At 44.9% G+C, this 17,303-nt stretch overlaps 1 protein-coding gene across 1 annotated transcript in view; it reads right to left on the bottom strand.

Annotated features, from left to right (window-relative positions):
• Positions 1 to 4,745: 4,745 nt before the first annotated feature.
• The window catches only part of LOC311065453 (uncharacterized protein), a gene marked incomplete at its 5' end in the record, with an annotated part of 31,432 nt that continues 18,874 nt past the window's right edge, over positions 4,746 to 17,303 (bottom strand). Inside the window, 5 exons of the mRNA XM_084085808.1 lie at positions 4,746 to 5,283; positions 7,244 to 7,388; positions 11,674 to 14,349; positions 15,574 to 16,243; positions 17,059 to 17,234. Coding sequence (XP_083941934.1) covers positions 5,008 to 5,283; positions 7,244 to 7,388; positions 11,674 to 14,349; positions 15,574 to 16,243; positions 17,059 to 17,234 — 3,943 coding nt within the window. The 3' untranslated portion in view covers positions 4,746 to 5,007. The remainder of the gene's footprint in view (positions 5,284 to 7,243; positions 7,389 to 11,673; positions 14,350 to 15,573; positions 16,244 to 17,058; positions 17,235 to 17,303) is intronic.

The following is a 17,303-nucleotide window of genomic DNA, read 5'->3' on the forward strand; positions in this document are numbered from 1 at the left end:
TTGATCAGGTGCCAGGGGGGCAGGGTCCTCTTGAAAATGTCCCTATATCTGGGGCGGGGGGGGGGGGGATCTACACAAGCTCACAACAACGCGACTATATTTCCGGCAAAAAATATTTGGTGTAAGGGTGGACAGCGTATATTACCAAGTATAGATGGTTTAAGTGGTTAATCTATAGCATATATATTGTCTGGAGTAACTTACTCCAGACTTAAGCCAGTTTTTTTGGCCTAAGTCACATTGTCTTTGACTTAAGCGACATAAAATGGCCTATGATTGTCACACTCTTTGACATAGGCCATTATACTACTAGGGTGGAAACAGCATGATCTTTTCAATAAGGATATATGCAATTTCACCAGAGGTGGCCAGTGTCATGAAGAGATGATTTAGGCAACAAAAAAAAAACTAACACACATTTTCCTCAAAAAATTACGCAGGCCATTATTTTAGGAAGGCGAAGACGCCTGCTGTATTTTACACCTCGAGTCATATACAGCACACTGAGCACAGGCAGATTGCTGAGCACGCAATTCCCATAGCCTCAGTCTTTGTTACATACAGTAGAGTGCACTCTGCTGACCAGCAAAAGCACCGCTTCATAGATCTATATGATGCCCCACACTGAAGCAGCATATGGATTCAACATGCCCTTGAACAGTACGGTCACTCCCCTCCACTTCTAGCCAGCTGAGGCCCTTCTTCTCGTGGTTACAAGACTGTGGCGATTCCCCTGTTCCAGTGCTTCTCAAACATGTTGTGCCCAACAGCCCATAAGGCAAGGTACACCAAGGGCATGTCTCTCACATCTGTATTCATATTATCCAACGGACCCCCTGTTGAATACCCCTGCTCTAGCACACCGCTTGGGAACCACTGCCTCCCATCTCGATTGTGGGGGGGGGGGGGGGGCACACCATCATATTAGCCTAAAGCCTACAGAAGAGCTTGAAAACTTAAATTGTTCATGTGCATTTTATTTGACTTAATTACAGTACTGCGGTCATGTGAAGCAATCGCCGTAATCTACAATCAATGGTACTAGAGTGGTATTAGAGAATACAATATTATGACAACACAAACGTAGCAAAATAATTTAATACATTCTTCTTCACCGCATCCTCCCTTTGTCATTTCTCCAGCAAAAATGTTTTGCTTTTTTAGCTCCAAACGAAACAGTAAACCAAACGATAAAGGGTGGCAACATTTCTTAGAAACAATAAAACTTAAATATACGTACATTAATAAACACCCCGAACATTACTTGGGAATAAAACAAAAAGACTGTGCTCTTCCAAGACAGATGTAAGGTTGCTGTAAGGTGTTTGCTTATAATACAGCAATGGCAATGCAGTTTCTTTTTTCTCAGACTGTTTTGTAGCATTCATTTTGGATTGCAGTATTTCATGATTTGATCATTTTTCTTTTTATCAAGCATTTCTTTCTCTCTTTTTTCCCCCCTTCAAAATATGAAATCATCATCAAGTAAACATGTGTCCAAAAAATTGCCGATCTACAAGCTCAAAACGCGTCGCGATACGACACGTTGTGAGCTTGTAGATCTGCAATTTTTTTTGGTGCAGCTGTTGGAAACACATGTTGTTAGAACATCTTGTGCCAAAAAAAACCAACAACATATTTTGTTAAAGTTAAGGTAGCATCGCATTACGCCAGAGTAATTCTTTTACACTCTGAACAGCAAATCAAATGTACTTGTAGCCTATTAATTCTTCAATGCGTATGTGAAAGCCTTTGGCTATTTTAAATGGACAAAAGCTGCGTATCTTACTTTATTTTATGAAGCAGGTGAGAGCCATTTGTATCTCGTCGCTGTCGGGCACAAATCTTGTATCTCCGTATTTCAACTTTGTATTTTAGTATTTTTTCCCCCCATAAATCAGATGTACAAGCTCGCAGGGCGGCACAAAGTGATGCGCTGTTAGCTTGTAGATCTGCTATTTTTGAATATCCAACATATAAATGGATAAAGTGGTTAAAAAGAGTGACTGATGCTGTATTAAAGCGGCACTATGTAACTTGTTTTTATGAATAAAAAGGCTAAGTTTGTCCAATCTGTATGGTAGAGCATGTTAATACAATATAACATATACAATCGAATCGGGTGGTTGTGTTTTGTCTCCCTGCTCTTCTATTGAGACATTTAGATTGTGTCAAAGGTGTCAAATGGTAATAATTCGGGGTAGAAGAGGAACGTTACAACTTTAACAAGAGCTTGGGACTAAATCATAACTACATAGGATCAATTGGAACAAAGGTTCATTTTTTTTCATTTCCTGAAAAGGAAAACAGTTTTGACATACAAGCAGTGGTGTAAAGTACATTTACTCAAGTACTGTACTTAAGTACAATTTTGAGGTATTTTTACTTAATTCTTACTCTACTCCACTACATCTCTGAGGCAAATATTGTACTTTTACTCCGCTACAATTATTTGAAAATTTGAGTTACTAGTTACTTTGCAGATATAAATTATTGTATTATAAAACATAACCACTTTAGCCCTATTTTATACATAGGCCATTTGAAAATAGCCGATCTACAAGCTCACAAGCTTGTAGATCTGCTATTTTCAAACATTTTAGTACTTTTACTTTTGGTACTTACCCAAGTAAATTTTGAATTCTTGTAACAGAGTATTTCTCCAATGCAGTATTGATACTTTTACTTAAGTAAGAAATGTGAGTACTTTTTCCACCACCGCATACAAGTGTTGTGCCTGACAGTGACAATCTGCCAATGATAGAGGTTTTCTCTTATGTTCTGCTGCTCGTACCAAAATGTTTTACGTTAAGAAGCATGCATATGTTACGGGTGGGTTATGTCGTGTCTACATCAAACTGGGCAGTTATTAGCAGTGGGAAGACTTGGCTGACTGTGAGATCGGGTGTTGTGGAAAGTCTGTGTGGCTCCACCAGCTTCTAGAACAAACAGTGATTTCTAAAAACATGAGAAATCTTAAATCTCACGTGCAAGAAAAAAAAAAGATCAAAAGAGCGATCGATCAATAGTTAAAACATGACTTCAATAATGGACCCTGTCTCTGCATTGAAGTTACAAAGAACTCGCAATCAAACACTTGAGGAAAGCGAAAGTTCTAGAGTTATAACTGTTCCTATAACCACTTTAGCCCCGACAATCCCATTTCAGGCGAAAATGAACATTAAAAAAAAATCAGAATAATTTTGACCGTTTAATTTTTTCAGATAGCCGATCTACAAGCTATTTTCAAAATAGTTCAGAAATTGTGGTCAAGTGGTTATGAAAGGGGATACCGCTCATGTTCAACGACGCTAAACCTAAAGAGCTGTTGAAAATAAGACAAGGAGTCATTTTTTTCAGCTCACGTAATCAGTGACGTAGGGCCTGCAGAATGGGGAATCTCTTCACTTCCGGCTGAAACGGCGCAACGTGAATATAAAATGAAAAGACTTGTAAGACCATTTTCAGCCCATTTTTCAGCGGTCATACTGTACATACAAGTACGTCTCTGATCACACAATCCCCAAAAAGGCTGTTATAGTAAAGTTATAGCAGCGACGAAAACGGGTGGTATCCCCCTTTAGAGGGGCATGAAATCCCAGGCTGATTTTGTATTTTCTTTTCCAGATTAAAAACATGGCAGACTTGTAAGCAACACAGCTGCACCAGTGGCGTAGCCAGAAAGCTGGCAGCAGCTGGGCATGGGGATTTGTGGGTGGGCACTCATGCACGCGCGCGCAGCGCGCGTGCATGAGTGCCATGTGCGCGCGATTTTTTTCGGTTATTATCGGTTAAAATCTTACTTTTTTGCGCAATTTGCGGGTCTTTTGCGGGTTTATTAAGTTATTTAATTGTTATTTTTGCCTTAATTTTCATGAAAACATTGACAGGTCGCAAATAATGCCCCGTTGTCCGCCTCCTCCGCGCGTCCGCAGTCCGCGGCTGTCCGCCTCCACTCACAGAGCACAGGCACAGTTCACAAGCAGAAAAAATGTTTTCTTCTTTTTTTTTTTTGGGTGGGCACAACAGCCAGGTGGGTGGGCCCAGGCCTACCTATGCCCACCCGTGGCTACGCCCCTGAGCTGCACCAAACAAAGTGTGTTAGATTTTCAGAGGTGTGTCCAGAGCATGCCGATGTGCAAGCATGACAGTATTGATACGCCTAAAATCAAAACGTTACTACGGTAAAATTGCATTTGGGAGCAGCAATACTGGTGTGCAGATTTGTATTCTTATTCACCTAAAATCTGACACACCCATTATTAATTTGCAGTGGTGTAAAGTCACTTTACACCAAGTATATTTACTCAAGTAATGTACAATTTTGAGGTACTTTTACTTTACTGGAGTATTTCCAATTGTCTATACTTTTACTTCTACTACATATTAGAGGCAAATATATTATTACTTTTACTCCACTACAATTATTTGAAAACTATAGTTACTAGTTACTTTGCAGATATCAACTATTACATTATAAAACATACATTAACCACTTTATCCCTATTTTAAACCTCGGCTATTTGAAAATAGCAGATCTACAAGCTCACAACGCGTCGCATCGCGACGCGTTGTGAGCTTGTAGATCTACTATTTCCCCAACATTTTAGTACTTTTACTTTTGGTACTTTAAGTACATTTTGACACCAATACTTTTGTACTTTTACTCAAGTAAATGTTGAATTCCGGACTTGTAACAGAGTATTTCTACATTGCAGTATTGATACTTTTACTTACAGTAAGTAAAAAATGTGGGTACTTTTCCCACCACTGATTTGATTAGCTGCAGCTGTGTTGCTTACATCACCGTGTACTTGTAAGGTCAGTGTTAAGGTCAGTGTATCAGGCTAGCCTGCCATGTTTTTACCCTGCTGTAGTTTTTCACCATGAAGTGGAAAACAAACAACAAAATCAGCCTAAGGTTTCATGCCCGCAAAGCTGGGGGGGGGGGGGGGGGGGGGGGGTGGGGACAACACACGCCCCGGCGCCGGCACTGTGTTTGTTGCGTCACTTGTGCCTGGCGATGCCGCGCACCTGGAGCAGCGTGGGCGTCTGCTCCATGATGCGCAGCAGGAGGTTGTCGATGTAGTCCTCCAGGTCGCGCACCTGCGTCTTCACCTTCCGCAGCTCGGCGTCGCGCTTGCTCAGCAGCGCCGCCTGCTCCTCGGAGGACGCCTGCTGCTTCTGCATGTCCATCTCCTGCTGCAGCAGCAGCGAGATCAGCTCCATGTTGGTCAGGCTCTGGTACTGGGCCGAATGGTCCACTGCGGCGGTGGCGGCGGCCTCCTGAGGGATGAGATGATATAGATCAGGGGTGATGCAACTTTGAGGATGGAGACCGCCCCCGCCCCTCCCCTAAGTCTTAACCTACCCCCCACCCCCATTTTTTTTTCTTTTTTCTTCTCTTGTACATATTTTTCACTCTTCATACCAGTAACCTGTAAGCTGATTGTATGACATTCTGTATAGTAGCGTGTATATCTGTCTGTCTCTTATATGTCATCATGATTTGTGTGCATGGGGATCTCATCTTAAACAAGCTTAGTGCTTAATGAGTCTTCCAGTTTAGTAGACCTTGTATTGTGAATTTGTACTTCCATGTACTGTTGTTCTCATGTCTTACTAAATAAAGTACATCAATCAATCAATCAATCAATCAATCAATCAATCAATCAGAGGGGCCACTATATTTCCACACTGACTCCAGATGGCCACATTGCATATACTGTCGGGCTCACACCTCTTATCTACGTATTTTAACATTTTTCGTAAATTAATTAATGCCATACTTCGCCATTCTATGTCACACAAAAGTAGCAAAAATAGCCGATCTACAAGTCCAAAACGCCTCACAGTGCGACGCGTTTTGAGCTTGTAGATTTGCTATTTTTTAATTGGAATCCTGATTTTTTTTCCTATTTTTGAATTGTAATCCTGAAAAGTAACATTTTTTCATTTAATTTCAAATGCATTTAGTTACTTATGTTAACTTTATGAACTTAAATACAAATACATTGGACATAAAAAAAGACAATAGAATTTTAATACTAGTCATTAAGCTACTAATATAGACTGAAGGAATTAAAGGTCATGTTTGCATGTTTGGAATTGTAACAGCTGAAATCAATAATATATCAGTATTTCGATATTAACCTGCGGGCCGCATTAAGTGAAGGTGGGGGCTGCATGTGGCCCCCGGGCCGCCAGTTGCCCATGCATGATATAGATATATAGTCAAAGAGACAGTGCCCTCAATACCCTCATACCGTACCATCAAACTACATCTCCAAAGTAAGTGACACCCACAGCCACACCACCAGAGACCATTTAGAACAAACATGGGGAAATGCTCATGCTACTGCTCTGCCACCAAAATGTGGAATACCCTGACACCATCCATTAAAGGATTAAAGGATGAACACTGGTTTCTAATTGATTTTATATTCATTAGTCTTAGCCTTTTCGTAGGGTTTTTCCTAATAGAGTACAGACGTCCTGACGGCACTCGTTCATCCCCTGGGTCGTAAAGTAATTTCTCTATGGAGAATCTTAGAATAGTCTCATAAGAATTGTGGTCCAAAAATAAACAAACTGTCTCGGCGATATTGTCAGGGAGGTGACTCTGTATCGTTTCTAATAGTCAGTCACTCATATTTGATACAGGCCGTTTCTGGCGAAAATTGAACTAATTCGGAGGCAGTAACATAAACGTTTTCTCACCGTCAGTTGATGCTTCATATCCATAAGAGTCAAACGGCTGGGATCATTTGTTTTTGGAACACAGTTCTTATTTGACGCGATATTAAACACGTCTATGGGAATTCAGAATGGGGGTAAAAAACGCAACCCAGGTAGGATGAGTAAATTACGTCAGACTTCGGTGCTCTATAAAGTTTCTTGTTTTCTCCTCCCACCATGTAAAGCGTCTTTGGGTACTTAGAAAAGCGGCTATATAAATGTGCAATATTATTAATACGGTATATGACAATAGTAATGTGTCTGTCTGTCTGTCTGTCTGTCTGTCTGTCTGTCTGTCTGTCTGTCTGTCTGTCTGTCTGTCTGTCTGTCTGTCTGTCTGTCTGTCTGTCTGTCTGTCTGTCTGTCTGTCTGTCTGTCTGTCTGTCTGTCTGTCTGTGTGTGTGAGTGTGTGTGTGTGTGTGTGTGTCTGTGTGTCTGTGTGTCTGTGTGTGTGTGTGTGTGTGTGTGTGTGTGTGTGTGCTCGTGTGGTAAGGGTGGTCAGTACCTGGGCCTTGTCAGCCTCAGTAGCAGCACTCTGCTGAGCAGCACGGCCCGGGTGGATGGTGGACTTGAGCTTCTCCAGGACCGAACGCCCCTCTTTCTTCTCAGGCTGAGTGGTTGTACTGGTTAGTGGCTTCACTGGATGTGGGCTGCATTGATGATGCAAGTACAAACACCTCAGTATCGATGTGACCATGTTAAATAAATACCTCCATTGGCTGAATATTTTGACAGCAATTAGACGACACAGCGATATACAATAGTGCAGTGGTTCTCAAACGTTGACATTTTAAGGACCCCCAAAAACTTTTATGGGTCAGTTTGGTTCCATTTGTACACTCTCAAGAGTTACAGACACGTAACGGTCCATTTGGAACCCCCTGAAGGAACCCTGAGGGTCCCTGGACCCCACTTTGAGAACCACTGCAGTAGTGTGTTTGAGTTACAGTATAACTATACTTGAGTTTGGGATATACTTAGAGTTATACTTAGTCGCACCTGAGTCACAACGATCGGCTATTTTCGGTGCGTGGAACCTGTGCGCAACTAAGTATAAACTGGGCTCTAAAAGTCACACTGTGAGATTTCGTATAAGATTACTGAACAGATCCAAGCAGGGCAGACAGGCCTATCAACCTTGCTCAGCGAAGAAGGATCAAGTCATTTAGACTAGAGCAGGGGTCTTCAACAGGGGGTCCGGGACCCCTAGGGGGTCCTAAGAGTCACTACAGTGGGGCCGCTAAATCTTTGTGTGATATGATTTTTTTTTCTTCTTTTTTTTACATTAACCACTTGAACCCTGGCCTAGACCGTGGCGTCGCGGTCTAGGCACCCTGGTTGAAAATCCTTAATAGCAGTGTGCCGCGGGTTCGCGTCCCGTTCCCGTCGGCCTTTCCTGCATGTCTTCCCCCCATCTCTCTCCCCATTCTTCCTGTCAGACTACTTTCCCTGTCCCTCTTCAATGAAAAATAATAAAAAACTACCAAAAACAAATCTTTAAAAAAAAAAAAACCACTTGAACCCTAGCATCCCTTTTCTGAAGAGAATTTTAGACAAAAATAGCCGATCTACAAGCTCACAACGCCTCGCAGAGCTTGTAGATCGTCTATTTTTGGCAAAGAGGTTTGGTGTAGAGGGAAGAAAGAGTAAAAAAGTAAAAAAAGGTTTTAAATAAAAGTTTAATCTGAAACTCAATTGTATACAATATAGAGGGGGGTCTCTGCTTCATCTCTCTCTCAGCTAGGGGGTCCTTGGCCTGAAAACGTTGAAGACCCCTGGACTTGAGGAAGATGGCAGCCATGTTGTCCCTGCTTAATAAATAGTAGGAGTGGAATGCATTTCCGTGGGCTAGATTTCTGTCCTTTAACGTTTAACTTGACACCACCCCATATGATCAGCGGCAAAATCAGTGATGGATTAGAATAGAATTAGAGCTAAATGATCAATGTGATCGCTACTGTATAACAGTAACAGTGGTGTAAAGTAAGTACATGTACTTAAGTTACTTTATTTGTTTATTTCCAATTTGCAATGCTGTTACCTCTACTCCGCGATGCGACGCGTTGTGAGCTTGTAGATCTGCTATTTTCAAATAGCCCAGGTATAAAATAGGGCTAAAGTGCTTAATGTATGGTTTTATAATGTAATACATTATATCTGCAAAGTACGTACTGTAACTAAAGCTTTCAAATAATTGTAGTGGAGTAAAAGTACAATATTTGGCTCTGAGATGTAGTGGAGTAGAAGTAAAAGTACAGACAATTGGAAATACTCCAGTAAAGTAAAGGTACCTAAAAAATTGTACTTAAGTACAGGACTTGAGTAAATGTACTTAGTTACTTTACACAAGTGGTAGTCACACCTAGCTCTAACTCCTAAATTTACTCGGGCCAGGTGTGACTGCTGAAATCAGCCATCCTTATCCCACAATTCTATTTTAGTTCATGTTTAAAAATGTTCTCTTTTTACTTTCTCTTTTATAACGATTCCAATTTGGTTTTGATTTGTATCGTTTCAATTGCAGTCATTACACTGGTTTGACCCATTAAATGAGTAGTTCATCCAAAAAATGACTTATTTTCTATCAATTGCACACCCCATGAAACCTTGAATCCATGGATTTATTTTTGTTTTTGTGGCATTCCTAAGCCAATAATTTCTTTCCTACCGGCGAATGTATCCGGAGACACAAAGTAGATTATTTGTGTCTACCGGATAAACACCCGGTCATCAAATTATTGGCTTAGGAATGCCACAAAAACTAAAATAAAGCTCATAGCGAGGCACCGAGTGTCGCGCTACGAGCTTGTAGATCTGCTATTTTTGAAAAATCGTGAAAATGTGTGCAAACCTTTGAATATATATATATATTTGTAAAGCGAATATTTGTAACTCAAATCTTTGCTTCTGGGGGGTCCCTGGAACAAAATATTTTGATGGGGGTCCGCGGCCAAATACATATCATTTTGGGGGTCCTTGACATGAAAAAGATTGAGCACCACTGATATAGAAACATAGGTTTTTCAGAAAACTGTTGAGATTTAGGAGACATGTAGAATCGGCTTCAGGTCTCAATGGGTTTAAAACTGACTCCAGAACAAGATGGCTGCGTAAATAGGTCTGTGTACCTTTTCATTGTTTGTTTTTGCATTGAATCCAAAAAGAGGCAAAAACAAGGAAACAACTCGCGTAACGCAAATTTGTTTTGTCGTTTGGGTATTGCCCTTATGCAAGTTGTTTTCGTGTTTCTCGCTGCCTCTTTGGATTCAATCCAGAAAAGAAACGATGAAAAAGTACATGGACTCTGTCATCAGAATTTATTATAACACAATCATCTTTATATAGAAAAATACCCATACATATACAGTACCCAATATGGCACGGGAGACTTCAGCTGTCATTAGCAGGTAGCCAAAGTAGCAGCACAGGTGACTTAAGTTCAGGCAGAACTCAGCGTAAGAACACATATAGCAAAAGAATGTAACAACATCAAACTGAAACACGTGATGTGGAATATTATACAAAAAACAAAAAAATGAAGCAAAGCAAAGAACAATGCAGGCTTCATCCAAACAGGCTTTGGATGAACTGGCTGGTTTCAGTGGCATACAAATCATTTAATCGATCTACACGCCACTGTAAATAAAGAATCAGAGCAGCACAATGAAAAAAACAAACACAACACCACACAAAAAATAAAAACACAAACGTAGTATAAGAATTAATTCCCAATTTGTATAGTTGGTAGTAAACTATCGGCTACATCCTCTCTTTTATAGTGTTAACCACTTGAGCCCTAGCATCCCTATTCTGGGGGGGGAGCAATATTCGCCGAAAATAGCCGATCTACAAGCTCACAACACGTCACAACAACACAGCACGTTGTGAGCTTGTAGATCGACTATTTTCGGCGAAAGAGATTCGGTGTAAGTAGGGGGAGGGGAAAAAAGAACGCACCAAGTACAGTGCCAACTCAGGTCCGTTTTTTTACTACGTAGTACAGAGGGTCTAAGTCAGTGGTTCTCAAAGTGGGGTCCGGGGACCCCCAGGGGGTCCTTGAGGGGTTCCCTCAAGCCAAATAATTGATTGTTAGGAACCAAATGGACCCTTATGTGTCTGTAACTCCAAGAGTGTACGAATGGAACCAAATGGCCCCTAACGGGCTAATTTGGTTCCATTTGTACACTCTCAGAGTTAAGTTAACACTGATGATACTACAGTGTACTGTAGATTGGGATCCCAGAGAGGGTCCCAAAATGGATATATGCATATCAAACTCCTTGAAACAAAAAAAAGGTTGAGAATCACTGCTATGGCTGTAAAAAAAAATCATTTTCTCTTATATGGGGGGTCCCTGCATGGCATATCTTTTCAAATGTGGGTCCGCAGGCTAATATGTGTCAATTTGGGGGTCCATGACATGAAAAAGTTTGAGAACCACTGGTCTAAAGTCAGTGGCGTGCACAGACATTTTGAGGGGCAGGTGCTCAAGTAAATTATACTTTTTTTTGTTTACTTGGTCTGCTCTTTTTTTCCCTCTACACCTATACCTCTTTGCCAAAAATAGCCGATCTACAAGCCCACAACGCCTCGCAGCTAAAGTTCTCCTCAGAAAAGGGATGCTAGGTTTCGAGTGGTTATGGTAAAAAGAAAAATCATATCACATAAAGATTTGGCGGACCCCCTGTAGTAACTCTGAGGACCCCCTAGGGGTCCCGGACCCCCTGTTGAAGACACCTGCTGTAAACTGGAAAAACAAGGGCACTTCTGGTCAAGAGGGCAAAGGGCAGGTGCTCTAGCACCACCTAGAGTCTATCTGTGCACGTCCCTGTCTAAAGTGGTTAATAGATAAATTCCTAAAGAGGAGTTCATTAGAGCTTTTTTTCTTTTTCTCTCTCTCTCTCTCTCTCTCTCTCATCGTGAGGGTTTTCTCACCTGCTCTCCTGAAGGGGCAGGTAGCAGCTGATAGCTGGCTGTGTCTCCTCAGGCAAAAGTGTGTGCCGTGCATCGACCAGGGACTGGGCAGTGGAGGAGGAGTAGGAGGAAGAAGAGGAGGAGGAGAGGAGAGCGGCCCTGACCAGTGCCAACGCCAGAGTAGTAGTAGTAGTAGTGGTAGTGGTGGTGGTACTGGTGTCAGCGCTAGGCCTCGTGGTTAAGGGGTGCAGGCCGGGGGGGACAGCAGGGTGCGGGTGGCGGTTAGCCGGTGGCGGCGGTGCGTTAATACTGTCACTTGACAGGGAGAGGAGGGCAGCGGCAGCAGAGGGGATGGAGACAGAGGAGGGTGGTGGTGGTGGTGGTGGTGGTGGCGCGGGGTCTTGCAAAGATTGACCAATCTTTGACTTTGAAGGGGAGACGTTTGGCGCTACCCTCGCGTGGAGGTCTTCGAAAGCGCCGGCTGCCGTTTGTCCTGACAAGGAGTTTTCCGTCTTGCCGGTTTTGTTAGGAATTGACTGCATACTATGGGTTTCTAATGAAGAAATGACTGATGTATTATTATCTGCCAGGCAGCTCGACTCTTTATCTAATGTCAGTGAGGAAGAGTGAGATGAGTTGGCAGGTTGATATGAGAATGGTCCTTCGCCGGTCTCTGAAATCCTGCGTACAGGATGCGACAGACCGTTGCATTTATCGTTTTCCTTTTTGCTCCGACTGCATGGACTTCCATCGACTCCATCGTGTACTTCCTGGGTCGCTCCTTTTGGTCTCAAACGTGCACTGAGCACCCCGGAAAACGACGACGACGACGACCCAATCTGGTGAGAGGCGGTCTGCAGTTTGACTTCGGCGTTACCGTTACCGTCGAATGTGGCGTCTGTTTGTCTAAATTCCTCTTCTCCTTTCAAACGAACCGGCCTGGGCTCCGTTTCGAGATCGGACGAAGAAAAGAGGTTCTCGCTTGTGTCTTCTTCGCTAACCGGGGAGACTGGCCACATTTTGTCAGGCGATACGCTCATGTCCACCAGGGACGAGTTCATCTCTGATGTGGCGTTTTTTAAAGCGAACATGTCCTCCGGTGTGACCACTGTCCCCTCGTGGTAAACAGCAACATGCAAATCTTCCGGCGGTTGCGGGAAACTCTCGCCTAAGTCTTTGAGACCTCTGAGAGTGTCTGCCGTTGTTTCTGACGGAGAGGAGCCTTCGGAGTCAATAAAACTAAAGTCTAAAGAGTTACTCACATTCATATTCAGATCTTCCAAAGTCAGAGAGTAAGATATGTTATTGTTTGCACTCGTGGGCTGCTGGGGGGGAGAATATACCACAGGCTCTAATGTAACGGGAGCAACACTTAATGCCTTCGAGTTTGATTTAGGAGCCGTCGCATCAGCGGACATGCTGAGAAGGTCGGCAACAGTCAGCTCACTGTTAAGAAGCATTTTAGGCCCGGTGATGTCAGCTTTTTGAGAGGGAGCCGTGCTCTTTGATGCAATCTGGTTTCCGGCAGGCTCCTCTGGGGCCGCTGATAAAAGTGCATCGTTTACTCTGGGCTCACCATAGCTTCCTGTGCTGCCAATGCGACCGTACAGGTCCTGCTCAAACAGCATCCCCTTCCAGCAGTGCACGTCGTCCTCCAACGGCTCGTACTTGAACTTCTTCAGCTTGTCTGAATCGGACGGGAGCCCGGACGAAGAGTTCAAACCTGCCTCGCTGGGCTGCGAGCGACCGCCGAGGGACTCCGACGTCTCGCTGGCCGTCGGAGGGTCCGGAGACGGAGACGTGCTACTCGGGTTGTTTCTTCTGCGTTGTTGTTCTTCCTCCCGGGCGCGTTGGCGGGACGCCGCGCCCGTTTGTGACAAAAGACAGGCCTCCTTCTGGACGGCGAGCTCCTGACCTCTGTGCAGCCAGCTGTTGGAGTACAGCTCGCTCGACGCGCTTCTCAGCGGCCTCCGCGGAGGCAGCGGCGGCGGCGGTGGATCCAGGCCCTCGACGTCACCACCGTCGTCGGGCGGTTTGCCCCGTCTCTGAGCCCTCAAAGGCATCTGATGATGAAGCGCTCCCGTTGGCGCGTTGAGCCTGCTGGAGGCAAACGCATCAAAGGAGTCATCCCACTGTTCTCCCCCACTGTCTGACATGGAGCGAGGGGTGAAATGACCGAGGGAGCCGGGTGTGACCGGCCTCGGGAGCATGGCGGGAAGCGACACCTGCCTAGCTACCGCCCTGGGGCGCTCCCGCCGTATAGAGGGCACCCTCTTTGGGGGGGTGGCGGCGTCGACGCGGGGGGCGGGGCCTGAGGAGGGGGGGGCGGGCATGGGGATGCATGGCCCGGAGGCGGAGGAGGAGGAGGGCAGAGCCGTGCAATGAGGGAGGGGCGAGCCGGAGGACACGAGGGGAGGGGACCGGCGCGACTCTTCGGCTATGAGCTCCACAAAAAAGGGGTTACGCTGCATTCGAGGGAGGAAGGGGTTGGAGGGGGAGATGGGTGGGGTCGGGGAGGGGGAGGGAGAAGGGGTGAAGGGGTTGTTGTTGGCGCGATGACTCCCGTGACTCTCGGGCGGGATATGGGTGGGCGAGACGGGGGGAGAGGAGGGCTCGGGGTGGTGAATGGGTGACCGGGGAGGGAGGGGAGGGGGGAGTGCATCTGAGCTGCTTTCTACCTTAGGAGAACCTTCCAGCCTGTGGAGGAAATAGGGTACAAGTATAGTCCTCTTAGTTAATACTGTGCCAGCCAGTCAACGGAGGATCATCTTTCTTTTTACACAAACAAGAAGGAAAAGAGAATGACCAACCCAAAACGTTTTCGAGGTACTCTCCAGATCAAAGGGTGTGATTTATTCTTTCTGCTGCACTATTGAAATGCTTGACTAACCTCGAGCTATCTAAGGTCAATGGACGTTAAAATAAAAAAAAAAAATCTTAAAATTATATTATCATGGAAACGGCAACATAAATTCTTTTTTTTTTTCATTCTTTTTTTAAAGCAAAGCGCAATTGCAAATGTCTTAACGAAAAAGAAGAGTGCTTTTTAGCCATTCGGGATTGAGCCATCAGCATTGGCAGTTATCTGTTTGGGTGAGCACAGTGCAACATGAAAATGATTTTCCCACATCATATATTGTACTTTGTTCCTACGCCACAAGGATATTGCAACTGTGATAAAAAAAAGACGGATTTAGCTTTTTCACTATTTTTTGAAAATTTTGAAAGTTCAAAATCTTTCCCATAAAAGGATATGGCCAAAATCGTGATGCCAGGTTGAAAAGTGTTTTTTCAAGAGATGAAAATGGAGATGAAATTTTGTTCAAGACCTGATATTTAAAATCGTATGGTGTGGGAAATACTGTATGAGATGTGTTTATGTATGGGGCAACATGCCATTAAAATGGAGGAACATTATGACATTTTGCATTTCAAATGAGCTGGGGGGGGGGGGGTCAGCAGAGACAACTCTAGACCACTGGTTCTCAAAGTGGGCAGTGGGGGTGGGTGGGATGGGTCGTTCCAGGGGGTTCGCCCCAGCTAAATGATTGATACTGTAGTTAGGAACCAAATGGACCGTTACGGGTCTGTAACACAGACAGTGTTTACATGGAACCAAATGGACCAGTACGGGTCCATTTGGTTCCATGTATATACACTGTCAGAGTCAAATTAACACTCTTACAGTGTAGATTGGGGTCCCAGATATAACAAAAAAAACATATCAAATTGGGGTCTGTGGCCTAATTCATATCAACCACGGCTAGGGTCCTTGAAACGAAAAAAATTGAGAACCACTGCTCTTAGTACAGGACAGGTTCGGGGGGGGGGGGGGGGAGTGGTGCCTCAAATGTCAGAAGAAGACACTATTTCAAACCTCTCGAGAACCAGAGTCGAGGCGCCGCAATGACCGTCACTCACCTTGGCTTGTTCTGGGAGTCACCGGAGCCGAACCAGCCCCTGAGCCTGCCCCCCTCAGGAGCCCACGAACCGGCCTGGCCGTGTTCCGACTTGGCCGGGAGAGAGTCGCTCCTGCCTCCGCCCGTCGAGAACAACGTCTTTCTCATCTTCTTCCCTTTGTCGGGGGGGGAGACCGCGACGGCCGAGGAGGGGACCGCCTGTCCCGGCTGAGCGGGACAGGCCCCGATGCGGGCGCTTTGCACCTGGGAGGCCGCCGCCGACAACGACGACGACGTCGTCCCGTCCTCCTTGTCCTCTTTCTTCCCCTTGTCGAAGGACCAGCGTCGGCCCTCGCCGCCGCCGGGGGAGGAGCCTTTGTCCTCCCCTCCTCCTCCTCCTCCCCCGCCGCGCTTGGTGAGGTTCTGCAGGGACCGGGAGAGCGGCGAGCATTTCTCCAGCAGGACCAGCTTGGAGGCCCCACCCCCGCCGCTCTTGAAGGGGGTGGAGGGCTCCGAGTCGTAGATGTGGCTCCCGTTGATGCACAGGGACGATTTGGACTGGGTCAGGCCCATGATGGACTCCATGGCGGGATGCGGCCGGGGTATGCCAGCCGCCGTCGTGATCCTGCTGGCCTCGTCGCTGAAGGCACGCTTGTGGGTCAGCACCTTGGTCGTGTGCTGGGTGGTGAGCACTGTTGGAACGACACGGGTCGGGTTAGGGTTAGGTCAGGGGTGATGCAACTTTGATGATGGAGAGGGGCCACTATATTTCCACACTCACACCAGAGGGCCACATGGCACATACTGTCGAGCGGACACCTCTTATCTCCGTGTTTTATCTTTTTTTCGTAAATGAATGCCGTACCTCCATTCCATGTCACACAATAGTAGCAAAAATAGCAGTTCTACAAGCTCAAAACGCGTTGCAGTGCGACGCGTTTTGAGCTTGTAGATCTGCTATTTTTTGATTGGAATCCAGATTATTTTTTTGCTATTTTTCAATTGGAAAGTTACATTTTCATTTAATTTCAAATGCATTTAGTTATACTTTTGTTAACTTTATGAACTTAAATACAAATACATACAAAAAAGATAGCAGAATTTTAATACTAGTCATTAAGCTACTAATATAGACTGAAGTAATTGAAGCGGGTCATGTTTGCATGTTTGGAATTGTAACAGCTGACATCAATAATATATCAGTATGCCGATATTAACCTGCGGGCCGCATTAAGTGAAGGTGGGTGCCGCATGTGGCCCCTGGGCCGGCAGTTGCCCCATGTATGGGTTAGGTTATGTATATGTCACTATAGGCAGACATTTAAAAAGAAAATTGACAGAAAGTGAAAATAGCCGATCTACAAGCGCGTGAGCTTTAAGATCGGCTATTTTCACCATTCGTCATACGACCCAAGTATATACGGCTTAAGTTATCACAAATAAATATATTTTATCTTATTTACTATATTCCTTCCTGTGCCCGAACAATTAGCATTAAAAACCTTACCTTTCTTAGCTAGGTCTGTCTCTCCATAGTGGGAGTCCACTTTGACCTTGGGACTGTAGATGGGAGAGCTGGGGGGGTCCGCCAGGAGGTCCAGACTGGGCGGGGGGTTCTCACTGGCCACAGATGACATGCTGCTCTCTGAAGCCAGCGACGAGCAGGACCGGGTGTCATCGGATCTATACGGATGATGGTTAATTGCGACTTATTTAGTTGACGGTTAATTGCGATTATAACCGTTTAATTGT

The sequence above is a fragment of the Gymnoscopelus microlampas genome (assembly GCF_963454915.1).
Source record: "Gymnoscopelus microlampas genome assembly, chromosome: 18".
NCBI classification, from domain to species: Eukaryota; Metazoa; Chordata; class Actinopteri; order Myctophiformes; family Myctophidae; genus Gymnoscopelus; species Gymnoscopelus microlampas.